The 15,657-nt window shown below is 38.5% G+C and overlaps 1 protein-coding gene and 1 long non-coding RNA gene across 6 annotated transcripts; one reads left to right on the top strand and one right to left on the bottom strand.

The window, feature by feature from the left end:
• Positions 1-1,811: 1,811 nt before the first annotated feature.
• On the bottom strand, positions 1,812-15,031 carry cusr (Copper-only SOD repeat protein). 5 transcript variants are annotated; one of them, XM_044114533.1, is made up of 12 exons: positions 14,933-15,027; positions 13,905-14,193; positions 12,111-12,235; positions 10,177-10,221; positions 9,542-9,641; positions 7,893-7,970; positions 7,297-7,401; positions 6,846-6,978; positions 4,001-4,115; positions 3,306-3,430; positions 2,733-2,813; positions 1,812-2,023 (listed from the first exon to the last, which is right to left on the bottom strand). In XM_044114533.1, exons 4-12 carry the CDS (start codon positions 10,215-10,217, stop codon positions 1,908-1,910), a joined length of 894 nt encoding a protein of 297 aa, XP_043970468.1. In that variant the 5' UTR covers positions 10,218-10,221; positions 12,111-12,235; positions 13,905-14,193; positions 14,933-15,027; the 3' UTR covers positions 1,812-1,907. The 5 variants fall into 5 exon arrangements, with proteins under 5 accessions (XP_043970468.1, XP_043970464.1, XP_043970465.1 ...); XM_044114529.1 differs by having other exon boundaries at positions 10,177-12,235; positions 14,933-15,031; XM_044114530.1 differs by having other exon boundaries at positions 10,177-12,235; positions 13,905-14,196.
• Positions 7,857-9,045, top strand: LOC122829744. The gene is made up of 4 exons (XR_006370418.1): positions 7,857-7,992; positions 8,151-8,229; positions 8,316-8,401; positions 8,966-9,045. It is a non-coding gene; the product is annotated as an uncharacterized LOC122829744 (long non-coding RNA).
• Positions 15,032-15,657: the final 626 nt, after the last annotated feature.

Raw genomic sequence — 15,657 nt, 5'->3', positions numbered from 1 at the left:
AGCAGTAAGAAGTAGGCAGAAGAAACAGTTTATAAACTGTTATATTCATAACAGTTTATGTTCAATGTTCCATTCATGTTCAGAAAGTTAAAGGTTAAAGAACTGTTAATACAGCCATTTGAATCTGAATTATAATAATTACATTTATCTAGTCTTCTATAGCTGCTGTGTTATTATTATATTTTATTTATTTATTACTGATTAATTTTTTTTCTTATGAATTAATTTAAAGACATTTGATAACATTGGAATGTTTTTGTGAGAGCTTTTCTTGTGGAAAACCCGATGCGGCCCAGCCTCACCCAGACTCTACCTCCATTGGCCCCCAGGGAAATTGAGTTTGAGACCCCTGATATATATATATCATGCATTCCAATCTTAAAATAAATGCAATTACATAGAACAAACACAACATACACAACAATAACGATACAAAATCTTACAATACCATTTTATTTGTATTAAATTTGATCATTTAATAGGTATTTTAGCCAATTTCCACCAAATTTACTTAACGAACTGCCGAGCGCGTGCGATGACTCACCGATGCTCCGACGCTATCAACGGCTTTTTTCGGACTTCAGTTGTTCACGAGGGAAACCATCTAACAAAAACCGAATTTACTATTTTGAATGATATATTTAGCGAATTTATATTAATATTGTTTTTCCTATAAGCTCTTTACGGAAACAACCGTCAGCTGTGAGCTCTTAAGCCTGTCTGACGCGTTCTAAGCCCGTCAGCTATTGAAAGAGGCGGGACAATCAACCCTATTGGCTGATGTGAAATCAGACTGCGCCACCCATTGGCTGCTTAATCCGTCAATAGAAGCGATCACTAAAGGCATATTTCACAGTTTTTAAGATTTTTAGCACTTTTTATCTATATTTAGGAACATATTTATTAACTTATTTTTTTAACTTTATTACCTTTTAGCTCTTGTGGTAGAATAAGACATTAAATCAACATCTATTATTTTACTTGTGTTTTTAAACACTGGGTTACATCTCCAATTATGGCACAGGAAAAATTTCCCCCATACATTTTGGTCTAATCTCTAGATATGCATAAAATTATACTGGAATCAGGAAGTATTGTGGAAATAATGTGCATGTTTTTTCTCTTACCTGGTGTGCATCTCCAGATGGGACTATGTAAGCATGGATTGGCTCTGAGAAATATTTGTAGTTCCTCATTGCCTGCCGAAGAAGCCACAGAAGCTCCCCTGTGATTCAAGCAATTGAATTACTGTATTTTCCATACTATAGAGCACACCATACTATGAGCCGCAGCTACAATGTTTTGATAAAAAACAAAACGAACACAAAAAAGAAATTGGAAACGTACATATATAGGCCGCACCGGGCTACAAGCCGCTGGTATCTCCACCACTCTCGGTTTTCCATAAGGAACGTAAGAGAAAATTTTGAGGAGTATCTTATATAATTTCTTTTCGCACTAGGATTTATAATAATAGTATTAAAATAGTCAACTATTGGCTTTCCCCTACAATTCCTGTAAACTAAATTAGTAAACTCATCCATTTTTTATTGTAATAGTAATAATAAATGTGCTATGGCAGTATGTGCCTGGAAAATTGACATTGTAAAATGTAGTTCACAAACAATAACACCTCTTGCCCAAATGAATGACAATAAATGTGGCATTTCTACAAAAAAACAAAAGCAGACATACCAAAAACTAATTTATAAATATTTCTAACCTCAACTGGTTCCTCAGGAAACATCTGGAAGATTTTAATTTGACCATAAAGTTCATACAGATTCACATTATTTTCTCGATGACCACTATAATATTTGGTTGGTGGTATTTATTATTCACAGTTTTATAATAGGAGGATCCATCAGTGGAGTGTGTCCACTGATGATTGGCGGTACAACCTGCTTTTATAAAGAGGCTGCAGACGGCAGCAGGAAGGCAGCAGCACACATCAGACACAGTGAGAAGATTTCCAGCAGCACCAGCTGTCCTGCAGAAGTTTCTGGAGAAATCAGACCGGCACCTGCAGATTTTTCAACACAGGAATGAAACGCCATAATCGTGGGGCTCTGGATCCTAATTTATCTGAGACACAGATTCTGTTTTTTAAAAATCAGTTCATGTACAGCCGGGGTTCTTAATGTACATTTCCACAACCGCTTGCTTTTTTCAGACTCATATTGTTGAGATTTTAATATTTAATATTTCTTCTGGTTGGTTAAAAATTCTGTACATATGTTTTTTAATATTTCAGAATGCTCCAAACACAATGAAAATCACCACACTGGAGCTCAAAAGGAAAGAAAATATATAATTGAAACCCATAATTTGAAGAGTCAAGGATGTTGTTGCTTTGAATTATTTTATTTTAGACATAAAAAACATTTAAACCTAGAATTGAAGACACTGAATTAGTTACTTGATGATTCTCATCAACATTCAGCTCAATTCAGTATTTAACTGTTTATTTTACAAATAGGAGGCAGAAATAACCCAATTTATTGTGTTTTAAAAAATGACTAAAGTATTTTGATCATTAACCCGAGCAGCGGTTTTATTACCTAAGATTGAACCGTTTCAGGGGAGTTTATTACAACTCAATACAGTTCTTAGTGCGGTTCTTTTAGTTCACAAAAATCAAAGTATCTGACTTTAAAAGGTTTCTAATTACTCTCTTCAACTAAAGGAGAATTCAAAAGTGGAACTCAAGTGAAATTACTGAACGTACTCACTTGCACATCGGCCTTTTCCTCTGAACGGGCCCATCAGCTGGCTGCTTCCAACGGACTTAAGAAGTTGTGTGCTGACATTTCCTTTAAAGTACACAAAGTCATACAAAATGTAACTATTATGCTAATGGTAGTCAAGGAGAAAGCACATGAACATTTTGTTTTATTCCAACTTGATAAAAGCCCACCATCTAGCTCTAATGTTGGTAGTGATGGGGGGTCTTATCGCAAAGGTAAACTTTTCACCTTGTGGGAGACGTGTGAGGGTATAATTAGATCTGTATTTGTAAATACTTAAAAACTTCCACTTCACTGTCATACATCAATTTGTGATGGTTTATCATATAAAAATCCAGTTAAGTTTGAAGTTGTAACGTAACAAAATGTCAAAAAGTACAAGAGGTGTTAATACTTTTAGAAAGTACGACAGATTTATTCAATCTAAATGGAGAAAGGGGAATTATTTCTGGCATTTTGACTCATTTAAATAGCTTGTCTTATAGTCATTGGTGTGTTGTTAGTGCAACACAAAGAAGATGCTGTGTTTCTGGACACTAATGTCATTTTCCTCCTTACCCGACACCATGAAGTTGACCGTTTGGCACTTGCCACCTTTTGTAAAGAAGGGAGAACCGGGCAAGATGGTTATCCTCGCCATTTCTGCCTGCAGAACATCTGCAACTCTCCTTCGGAAATCATACCTGGGTATGAACAGAAATAAATAACTTCTAGTCTTGTGAGAACAAATAACCAAATTCAGACCAAAAAAATTCCTCCTGAACTATTCAGTTCTGCACAAAACTGAACCAAAAACTCAAAGGTTTAACCCATAAATGTGTGTTTTCGCTAACATAATGACACTGATATGTTTGGTTTCCAGATTATCACTTTATGGTTGCAATAAAAACATGAATAAGGTTGCATATTGCACAACGTCTATCTGTGCATACTTCCTGGATTAACCTGGCTTTTGTCGGCTATTAGACATGACTGACCGCAAGACGTGTGTGAAGAGATTAATGTAGAACAAGAGATGCAAACTGAAAATCAAGACAATAACAAAATCTCTCAAACAATGCAATTTAGGAATAAGGTGTCAAACTCGTTAAATCATTGTTAAAGTTATAGCGAACCTTAATATTTACAACCAGATTTCCCCCATATCTAGAATGTTCTAAATGAATTTAAATAGACAGAATGAGTGTTTTTAGAAAAATATGTTGTTTTTACCAGGTGAATTCTGAGAGAAATCAGTACAGTTTGTTACTCACCGGCTAAAGGATCTCACTTTAATAAAGGTCTGTTTTGCAGACGGGGATTCTGGGAGGATGTTGGCACACCCAAGGATGTTGTTGCCACTCGTCAGCACAAGAGACCTGTAGACAACTTGGATCAAATGCAGAATATCAAGTCAGACATTGTTTTTGATTCAACAAAATGATTAAGATCCATTACACTATAAAGCAAAGAACCATGTTAAATAAAAGATTTCAAGTGAACATAACTCAATTCTCATTTGTGCAACTGAACACTGGCAGTGATGAAAAATGATGTATGCTCTGATGACACCAGGTTTCTTTAATGTATGCATGTTAACAAATATAGCGCTGTTGTTGGTGATGTGGGACGAAAAAAGAAATTTGCTGATTCTGATCAGTTTAAGAATATTGTTTATCATGGAAAAGTCTTGATCAAAAAGCTTGTTTGCAAATGTCTTATAATGTCAGGAAGTCTTTGAAACTTAGTTTATGTACAACTAAAGAAAATGTATCAAGTTATTTCAGGTTTGCAATATTTTAATCACATAATGTCACTTCACTTTGTATGTTACTATGCAATAGCCAGCCCCGCCCTCTCCTCACAAATCCTCGGGCTGACTACTGACCAGTTCTCTGTCTAACAGGTCCGGAAAATCTCTAAGACCTGGGTCTTACCCTGAACAAGATCTATAAGAGATAATCTATTTAAACTGGTGGCGAAAGGAACTCGTCTAGCTCTAACTACCTCCTATCCAGAAGTTATGACCCTTTTCAGTTAAGAAACAATCAACTGAGTAGCCGTCACAGCTGCCTAGTTGCAATAACCACTTCTGTTAACGGTAGTTTCCTTCCTGTTGTAACTGCACTTGTTAACGGCTAGATGTTATTTAGTGACTAGGATTTAAGTCCCAGGGTCATTATTTACACTCACCAAAGGAAAGTCTGAAGCCACCATATTACTAGAATCATGTATACTGGTTTTACTATAAATAGAAGAACTGTGATTCAAATGACTGAATTAATTTCAATGTCCACAACCTAATAAGAATTTTAAAATATATGTATTTATTAAGCAAGCTTTAGCAGGGAAAATGACAGGCATACAGAATTTACTTGAGGTTACCATACAAAGAAAATCAATAAAATTAGATCAATTTAACCTTTCTCTAAAAACTTCCCTACACTGTCATCTATCTATCAAATAAGGCTTTGGGGTGCGGCACAACTCATACCCATCGGTGGAAATGGATCTGGGCAACAGAAGTCCTTGTAGTCCTTGGTCAGAGTCTTTATCCGTAAACATAAATCCTTCTCGGTGTTGAAGCAAAGTGAACTGTCCGTTACATCCAATCGCACAGCTCTCTATCACTCCTGTGATCTTTGTTCAAAACCCCAAGTCTGTTGCGATGTATTTTGAGATCTTTGGTTCGAGCGCAGAGTGTTGGAATCTAATGAGGAACCAAGGCAGTGGGTCGGTGGATCTCGCCCTCTCAGTCCGGCGTGAGGTGCTCCGTCGTCCTCCTTGTGAGGCGCTTTTCTTGGTTCCAGGGTGTGGTCCTCTGCTGGTCTTCTTGCTGCACTTGTGTCGCGTCTCAGCCGGGGGACGAAGAACATCGTATCACCTTGGTCTCATGGTTTTATACTTTTCTCCCTATCTATGGGAGTGTACCTGTTGAAGGTTGCACAATAACGTTCCTAGGACATTTGTAACTTGGGTCACAATGACCCGATTGCGAGATAATGTGCTTGTGACACTTGTAACTTGGAACTTTCCGAGAAACAGCAACAGGCATACTTGTGACATTTGTGACTATTGGAAACTTCCTGAGCAGCAAGCCGCAGCAGCAAGCAGCTGCACATCCAACCCCACCCTTACATCAGGCATGCTTCTCACATCCTGTCAGCAGCAGGCATGCTTCTCCTTTGATTCTATACTAAATTTATAATGTCATGATAACCATAATTTATTAGTTGCTCTTATTGTAATCTTAATGTGAGTTATTACAAATGTTTTCTGTAAAGAAACCAAGAATAATCCATGATTCCTATTATTTAATATCAAAGTTACAGTTACTTGTTTTACTTGTAAGAGTACCCACTAATGTAAGTGTAAGTGTAAGTATTATTACAAGTAAACCAATATTAATATAAGTATTTTACTTTGAATCTTATCCAATTACTCACAATGTTTAGATTTCTTTCTTTAAAACTTTCATGCTAAGTAATAGTCTGAACTATTTTTATAAATCTGCAGGCTGGAAACTTACTTCCTCTTTTTCCAGGAAACCTGCTCTTCCTGTTTTATGACTTTCTCTGTCTTGACTATGATTTCTTATGATTAAATAGAAAAAAGTAGAATTAAAGCAAAGTTTGCAAGAGACAAAACAACACAACCAGATTGATTTTATTGACTTTTAAGTCTAATGTTGGATCTAGATTTTACTTGAGTAATTAATTTTAAAGATAACTTTATTTATTGTTACTGTTAAACTAAAATCTCCAGTATGGGGAAGTGGGATGATCTCGGATTTTCTTGACAACTTGTTTCTATACGTTGCAATAATTGATTTTTAAGGCAATTGGTTTATATGTGTTTATAGGTATCCCACAATGCACGGGGCCACTAACACCAACAACTAATTGAACCACTTGAGTGGTGTAAACTTAAAATGTACAGCTTGCACATAAAACATTCGTTTCTGAAAGCATAATTTTTTTGCAACATTTTTTTTATGGAAAGTCCACTCATTGCATGGTGAATGTTATAAATGTTATACATGAAACTGTAAAACAATCTTTGATGCTTAAGCCGTTGACATTCCTCACTTCGACAGACACTCATTTCCGGTCCTCTCACCTGTGTGGTCTCCTGAGAGCTGGATGTTGCTGTCAGTGTAAACTTCTCTCCCTGTCAGACTGACATTGCCTTGCCTTGCAGAAAATTCCCCCACCGCACAGCTCAACTGGTTTTGGAGCGAACAGCTGGAGCTCTGGAAGAGGAAAAGAAATTACACCTCCCCCCCAAAAAAAGAGTCAAACTATGTGGGGTTAGACAGTAAGTACCTGTTATCTGAGATTATTCATCATTTTATCAAAGATATAAAAGAACTTCCAGAAGCTTTGTTTACACAGTTTTCTGTAAGTAATTTCTCTATTTACATATCTTCTGCATTGATCTAACAATTGTGTAGGTGCTCTTCTCTTAGTTTGCTGCTGTTTCTTTTATGCAGAAGTGTTCCTCAAATTATCCTCAGATTATATTTGAATGTATTTACATCTGATGACATGTCCCCAGCAGTCCGCCTCACCAGTAGTTTCATGTTGAAGGGGTTGAAAGTGTCTCCCACGCTGGTGCACAAGCCGCTCATGGCATTCACACGGTTGCTTGTGATAAACAGGGAGGCCGCAGGAATCTGAAAGCACATTTAAAATACAAACTATGTTTCTGCTGCCTTTATTTGTTGCATTGATGAACATAAATACAATTACACAAACAGACACCTAGATACTCCTATCAATATCAATAAACTTATTCTCATGAACATCCTCTCTAATCCGTTTCTTCTGTTTTTTCTTATAGTCCCCCCTTAAGGTGGCCAAAGGCATTTTGTTAATGTAGGAATATGACATTTTTCAGCTTCTGACACTAAAGATAGCAGTGGAAGAGATTTCTGACCCTGACCAATTGATTACTCATACAAGTACTACTACAAGAAGGTAAAGTGACAACACAAACTATCCATTTTCTTTATGTTAGGTAAAATGTATAGCATGAATGTGGTGTCTTATGTTTGAAATTTACTTTGATTTTCAAGACTCCACTCTTGTTCATTTGGGATCCTTGACCAGTCGTGGCTAAAGTTGTAATGTTTTGCATTATTTAACTCCATTACTCTTTACTTACACCTTGACTTGCAGATGACTTGAGGTCCACATTCAGTGTGACATCACTGCTACCCCCATCAGGAAACACTTGCTGGCGCTTGAAGGGACAGAAACCAAAGGTACCCGACATTAGTAGACGTACAGATTATTGTCAGCTGAACAAAGTGATTTATACTGATGTGTGGATATCTGTCTTCTTTTTAGTAACTGCTAAGGCACTTCCAAAATTATCTAGCCAGTCCAGAATAAGCTCATGTTGTCGTTTCCTCCTTGATAGCTCTGCAGAGGTTCAGGTGTAAAGCAAGACTCAGTGTGGGGCCTCTGGATGGCAGCTGACAGAAACAGCTGATATCATGGTGAGCCTCAGAGTTTAGTGAACATACATTCACAGATAACCAGCAAAAAGATGTTAAGCTAAACTGAAGCTTTTACCTGCGCTTAGAATTTAGATGAGGCCTAAAAAAATCCAACCGGCACCGAACCCAGACACTGTGTCTGAGTCTGGTCAGACCCATCTATTGACATTAAGTAAGTAGTGTAACGTCTCTTGTTTCTTAACATCTTCCAGCTCCAGTTTGTTGCTTGTTGTAACTACAGTGAGAGTCAAGTGCAAATCATCTGAGATGTGTGACTGATGGGAGCGGAGCTGCATGCAGATTTATTGTGCCTGCTTGTTGCAGGCTAGTGTACGTCTACTCCTGACTATGTTTCCTCAACCGGGTCAGCTGGCTACTCCTGTATTTAGACTACAATAATCAGAATAACACCGCTTTATATATCACATTCTCATTTGGTTTTCTCTGTACTGTACACCCTGTAGATTTATCAAAAGCACCACAGAAAGCCAACACCACACAACCCAACCCAATCATCAATTTAGGCCCTATCTGGCCCAAATTTCGGGTCGGGTTTGGGTTTGGGCCATAATTCTAAACTCTAGCCCTGCTTCTACCATTTCCTGTCTGTTCGTTGCCCCTTTTGCTTCAAGCACTCTTTTGTCATCTGTTAACATCTTCCCAATACTATTTATTGGAAATTTTGCTTCCTGTGAATCTAATTGCACTGCATGTTTTGGATGTGTCTATGTTCCAGCACAGCAGATTCAAAGGATTGTATGACCTCCTCATACAATTGGTGGCCACCAAATGCTCCAGAAACTTGTTAAACATCCCTTCATTCAAGTCAGGTGTTTGGAATCAAGGAAACACCTAAAACAGTGGACAGAGGCGCCGGCAAGGTATTATCGGAAGGTACAATACCATCACTGCACCTGACCAACAACAGCACAACCACCAACCACCTCCAACGTGCATAATGTGTGTATCATACCATACAAACACAATATTTTAATATCCCTTTGGGATTAATAAAGTACTTTTGGATCAGAATTTGAATTGTTTACCCAGTGGTGCCAAAAGTCAGTCCTTGAGGGCCGGCATGCTGCATGTTTCAGTCATGCTGAAACACGCAGCACGTTGAAGAGCTTGTTGTTAAGACCAGGAAAAGAACTAAAACCTGCAGGATGCCGGCCCTTGAGTACAGACTTTAGGCACCACTGGCTTAGCTTGTCTTTTTTCTCAAACAAAGACAATACAGAATCAGACAATTCTGGCATCTTGCAGCAGACAAGGAGCAGATTAGATAAAGATAATTATGTATGTTTTTTACCAGTGTGATTGTCCCAGACACTGTTCCTTTAAATGTAGCCTTTGCAAGAGTCCAATGTCCATTTATAACGGTGTCTGGTAAGATATTTGCACACACCATCCTGTAGAGAAAACACAGACATCTTCATGAGACGGGCTTGAAATAAGCAGGTTCAATCCTGTTGGATTTTTTCTGTTACAATATTCTGGTTAGAAGTCATCTCTGAAAGAGAAACATACAGTATCTTAGTATTATAACACAAAACACCCAGGATTATAAGATCATGGCTTGAGAATTCACGCAGGTATCCTCAGATTAGAGTGAGTCTTGGATTTCTCTTTCATCTGCAAAGGCATCAGTGTTTTTTTTTTGTTTTTTTATATAACTTTCTGACACTTTTTTTGTCTTCTCTATTTCATTAAATGCTTTCAGGAGGACAAGAACTTCCTAATCTCTGGCAAAACTTTGAACCATTGATCTTTTACACAAGGAATCTGTGGTCAGAGTGAAAATGCTACTACCCAGTTCTTTTTAAGAAGAAGGAAACCTGTGGTAATACTATACAAAGCATTTCATAACTTCTGCCTTCCTTTTTTATCCCACATCAACTTATTTTTTCACTATTATTATAAACTGGAATCCTTGTTGGTGCTTACCGTGATCCATTGGTGTAGTGGACTACGACAGATCTTCCCATGATGCTGTAAGGTCCAGTAAGAGGCATGTTAGAGTCCATGAAGACAGCTTCAAAGTCATTCTGGCCAGTAAGCATGCCAAACTTCCCACTGATGTCCCCTATCTCATATTGGTCCACAGTACCCACACCGGGTGAGGAAGAGCTTGATGTGTTCCAGGCCAGTGGGTTAAAGTGACCAAGGATGTTTGCATTTGAGCAAGGATTACTGCTGCCAACAATAATGGGCAAGATGTGGACGTGGTAGCCTCCAGCTAAGGACTTCAGGTTTTTTAAGGACACAGTGATTCTTGTAGGGCCTCGAGGGAAAGCTTGAGAGAAATTCACCTGGCCCCTGGATGAGCCAGGGCCAAACCACTTCCCTAAACTGGCTGCAGGGACCCACACCTTAGCAACATTGGCACAAGAAATCATCGGGTCTCCTCTTTCTGCTTCATGGATGACCACAGAACGACCAGTAATGCCAGATATATCTAAAGTGATGTCGGTGAAAAAGTGTTTGGAGTTCACGCCGCCTATGTTGGTGTCAAGATTAATGGTGGTATGTCTGTTGGCGAGGTCGCCGGCCTCACAACATAGGGGGCAGGATGGTTTGCAATAAAGGGCGTAGCTCCTATCAGTTCTGCTGATCTTAAAAGGATTCCAGTGGCCTCCTGTTGTGACGCACCTCCCTTCATCATCATCCCTCTCTGAGCTAATGGGGAATTCGTGAACGTGCCAGTTATGGTTTTGGGTCGGTGTTGTTGTGGGATCTCCATACGACAGATCCATAAAGATGGACACATCTGACAAGGGATTGTTCACCAACTGAGTAAAGATAATCTTTCCCACCACAGGAGTCTGAAATGTAGCACTGGCTACTGTCACTTCATCAGGATAGCCAATGCTAGCACATGCATACCCATCACCACTGACCAGGTGAATCACAACTGAGCGACCAACAATGCTGTTCTGTCCAAAGAGAGGAAGGTTGAAGTCAGTGAATGTCATAACAAAAGCACTTCTACCAGATAGAGACATGTGCTTGGCACTCAGGTCACCTATCTCATACTTGTCATGAGTTGATCCAGGCCCTGCAGGGTATGTTGGAGAAGTTGTGTCAACTGCAAACGGATTCCAGTGACCACCCACATTATCATTTGAACATTGGCCTGACCTGACTGAAGAGACGGGGAAATTGTGTATGCGATAGGGGCCAACTAATTCCCTCAAGTTTGTCAGTTGCATGGTAAGCTGTGTCACGTCAAACGGTGAACCCTGACGGAATCTGAAATATCCCTTGATTCCTCTCATGTTCATTACAGCGCTCACTTCTTTCTGTGGCATGCTGTATACCTGAGCACACCTATAACTGGTGCCCATCCCGAGGAGAAGATACGAGTACACTGTATAGCTAGTGAATTCCAAACGAGATTTCTGAGGGCTGAGAGGGTTTCCTACTTTCACACTTCCCAGATTTGTTAAAGATGCTGGATTTAAGCTTTTAAGCAGTATGCTGCAATTAGTTGCTGTACTTGTGGATCCGAAGATGATAATGTCGGTTCCTCGGGGCAGAACAACAGACACTAGGTCAGAAAGAAGCCTAGGGTTGGCATTATTTACATTAGCACGTATGTAAATGTTACCAGCAACAGACCCTGTGAATCTCGCTTGGCGAGTCAGTCGTGTCTGACCTGGACTTAAAACTGTGCATACTGTGATGCCGTCACATGTCTGCAAAGACAGTGACAGGTCATACAAGTTTAATTTTTGTTGAAAGAGGCCTAACACATTTATTGGGGATGTTGAGGAAGGATTAGCAGTGAAGGTGAAGACACTGACACCAATGTTTGCCTCAGAGCAGGGTTGAGCAAAGTGGCCATACATGACGGGGAACACAGTGAGGGAAATGCTTACTGCAGCGCAGGATCCTGCACCTGCTACTCTTAAGAAGGCTATCTGCGTTTTGGAGTTAAACTGCACGAAGCCTGTGACTCCACCCATGTTTAAATCTGCTAGAAATATGGCACAGGAAATGAAATCTGAAAAAGACAAGATAAAGAAGAGACCTATTGTTACCTTAACAAGAAGACTCTTTCCACTATAAATAATCTACCGTGTCTGAATCTTACTATTGCTTTATTTTTAAGGGGTATTTCTTCAAGATGTGCTTAGTCAGTTTTGTAATAGAGTTATGGAATCCATTGTTATTAATTAAACATATAGAATTACTAAAGTTTCTAAATGTGCTCTTCCGGTATACAATGTCCAGCTATGGCACCAAAGATATAAAGAATAAGACATGCTAATTGTAAATTCTTAAGATCATGTTAATTAAAAATATGCTGTAGGTAGGTTGCAAGAAAATTTTATATTGTACCCACAATTTTTCAAAGTTTGTACATGTTTGTAATAAAAATGTCATAAAATAAGTAACTATTAAGATTAATACGAGCCATAAAAAGATATTTGTTTTTGACACTTACACGTTAAAGATCAGAAAATAAGTCTTAATATAAGACACAAACAAGGCGAGTAAATACTAAAGGAATATTTTGATTATGTTTTATTAGCATAGAGGTATTCTAACCAACCTGACTCGATGTGACAATATAATCAGCATCCCTGAGTAACAAAGTCTTTGGAATGTAAAAGTCATGTATGGCTTACAAGATCATTTGCAGGGTTTTGGGACTTCAGAGAACCACAGTGAAAATCATTATCCACAAAATGGAGAAAACCTGAAACACTGACGAACCTCAAAGTATTACTGTATTACTTCAAACTGTCAGTGTATCCTCCACGAATCCACAAAACAGCCTTCGACAACATCTGAAGCGATGCATTTCACTTGCTTCAGCTGAAGGGGGCAGCATTGTGCATTTTTCCAGTCACAGTAGCACAATCAAGTAACCATGTTATCTTCAGTTGTCATAAAATTTTGTATATGTATGGCTGGGACAGATAAATTGAAATATCCAGAGTGAGCCAAAGTGTTGTCAGTATTCTAAATTTTGCTTAAAACTTTTCCCGTTACAAATCCCTTTTGTCTGAGTCTGTTTAGGTAAATAAAAACTACATGCTGAGAATTACGATACATTCTAAAAAAAAACACATTTTCATCTTATTATGGCGTCATTGCTCACTTAGAGTGGGTGCAAAGACTGGTATCATAAATACTGTGATAAGTTCTCACTGCTATCCACCACCTCAAACACTCAGGCACATTATTTGGAAAAAAAAATTATTAGTTTGGGTGAAATAAGTTCCTATTTCACACGACGCTAATACTTTTTCTTGGTAATGGAATGAAACAGAAAAATGAAGTTGTTTGCAACAGGACAGATGGGCTTCGCTGTTAAGATTTCAGTTTTTCTTCTACACAACAGACCCTGCAGAGCATTTGAAGACACATTTAACAAAGGAAATACTATTTCCACAATGTGACCAAGATCATTTTCATTGATGTGAAAGAAGGAGTTTTCAGATTTAGAACAGTAGTTTTCCTGTAGCATCAAGTTGAGCTGCATTATCATAATCTCCTGGCATGCGCCGCTGAGTGACAAGCAACCAAAAAAAGCATCTCTCACTAAATAATGCTTGTGAAATCCATGCCAGACTTTTCTCTGCATAACTCATGATTTAAAACAGTGCTGGGTGTCTTAATTACTGCTACCACTCACTTTCAAAAGACAAAAAAAAATTACTCACCCATTGCAGCAAACAGCAGGGCCGCTCTGAAAAGGCACATTTTGGCAGACTAGGTAAGTTGAATCAAATCCTCTCTGCAGACATTTGAGCTGGGATGTTTTAGGAGAGCAGAATGATGCAGAATCTGTGCGCGTGTTTCTATAAAAGCAGATCAACTGTGGCTGTATTTAAGCACTGTGCGGCGTCCCCTTTTGTGACAGCTTGTGATCGGCCTGCTTGTTTACAATGGCTCGTGAGGGGAGGGATGACCAGAGAAGGGACTGTTTCTGCATCTTGCACTAGAAACAGTCTGCTAGAGAGATAAGAACCAGATAGTGAGTGGTTGTCTTCTCAGAAAGGGTTGTGTTGTTTGCTCTTACCAGAAAAAACTATTCAAAGTCTTGGTCAACCATAAATGCCTGAAGGATACAGAGAGGAACAAAACCTGAAAAACAACTTTGCTGTGAGAACTGTGATGAGTGTCCTCCTTCACTGATGCTCCCTTCCCAAGAACTAAACATTGAAATATGTAAAGAAGAAAAAAAAAAGTTCCCACATGTTCCTATTTTCAGAAGTTTATATGATCCAGAGGATGAGTATCTGCTTTAATGGTTTAAGATTTCAAAAGGCAAACCTGAAAATAAAAATTATGTACATCTTTAGATAAAACTGCATTTTAATGGATCTTTTTGAGAAGATAGAACCATGCTTTCCTGTTTCAAACACAAATGTTTTGAGTGAAGTCAGACGTTCATCCATTAATGACATAATTTCAGGCAACAAACACTGTGTTATTGAGTAAGTAAAGAAATGTTTTCTGTCATATTTGGGATTGTTTATTGTGAATCAAATTAATTTACCCAAACACCATAGGGTGACCATTGGATTACTCCTTACCATAACTGCGCTGCGTACAGTTATGGTAAATAAAAAAAGAGAAAATCTAAAATAAATTCTCCTTGACTACAACTAGAGTGTATTAATGTATCCAATCGTACACACAAAATACAACAAATGTTTAAGGGTTTTCCAAACACAGAAATACTTACAGAGAAGAAAGTTCAACGAGTGTAAAGTGCATCCAGCATGTTCTCGAGCTGTTTACTTTCTCCTAACTGCCTAAATTCTCGTTGACATGGATACAGGGTTCCGCAATCACAATGTGACAAAGATTGTTTAGAACAAAGATATCGCACTATGATCAAATTTCAAACCCAATTATTTTAACCATTCTTAGCTTGAATGTACTCAGTGACGATTCTAGCCCTGTTTTAATACCTCAGCACCCCTGAATCAGGTTACCACCCATCCCGTAAAATGCGGAGTCGTCCCATATTTGGCCATATTGAACCGATAACTGTCCGATAGACACGCCTATAATACACACATCAGCACTAAGTTTAATAATAATGACCAAAATAAAACACAGGAAATATTAAGGTCAGCTAAATTGTCGTGGCGGGAGCTAAAAGGACCCCCTGAACGCTGCGGAACAACACTGCCGTCACGGTTGCCTAGAGACGGACACTGCGCAACCGCGGTGAGCTGCTATCAACCCGTGTCTTTTTAAAACGTCCTCCAATCCATTCCATGTCCTTAGAAGCAAAAACGCTTTCAAAAATACAGACGTGAGTGAAAGGATACTTCTGTATTTCGGGCCACCGAAAAAAAGAGATCCTTTAATCTCAGAATTCTGACATTACTTTAATCTCAGTTGTTCTCTTTTATTATTTTCATTATTTCTTTCATTATTTTCTCTGGGGTTTTTTTTTTC

The sequence above is a fragment of the Gambusia affinis genome, linkage group LG04, assembly GCF_019740435.1.
Source record: "Gambusia affinis linkage group LG04, SWU_Gaff_1.0, whole genome shotgun sequence".
NCBI lineage: Eukaryota > Metazoa > Chordata > Actinopteri > Cyprinodontiformes > Poeciliidae > Gambusia > Gambusia affinis.
This window is presented reverse-complemented; position numbering and strand designations above follow the sequence as displayed.

What these genes read in the sequence shown, in the direction of transcription:
- cusr (XM_044114529.1), bottom strand. Translation starts at nt 13,944, where the DNA reads ATGTGCCTTTTCAGAGCGGCCCTGCTGTTTGCTGCAATGG. An exon ending in TGTCTGGGACAATCACACTG is followed by an intron (nt 7,971 to 9,541) that starts GTAAAAAACATA and finishes TGTCCCTTCAAG; the next exon opens with CGCCAGCAAGTGTTTCCTGA. An exon ending in CCTTCAACATGAAACTACTG is followed by an intron (nt 6,979 to 7,296) that starts GTGAGGCGGACT and finishes TTCCTCTTCCAG; the next exon opens with AGCTCCAGCTGTTCGCTCCA.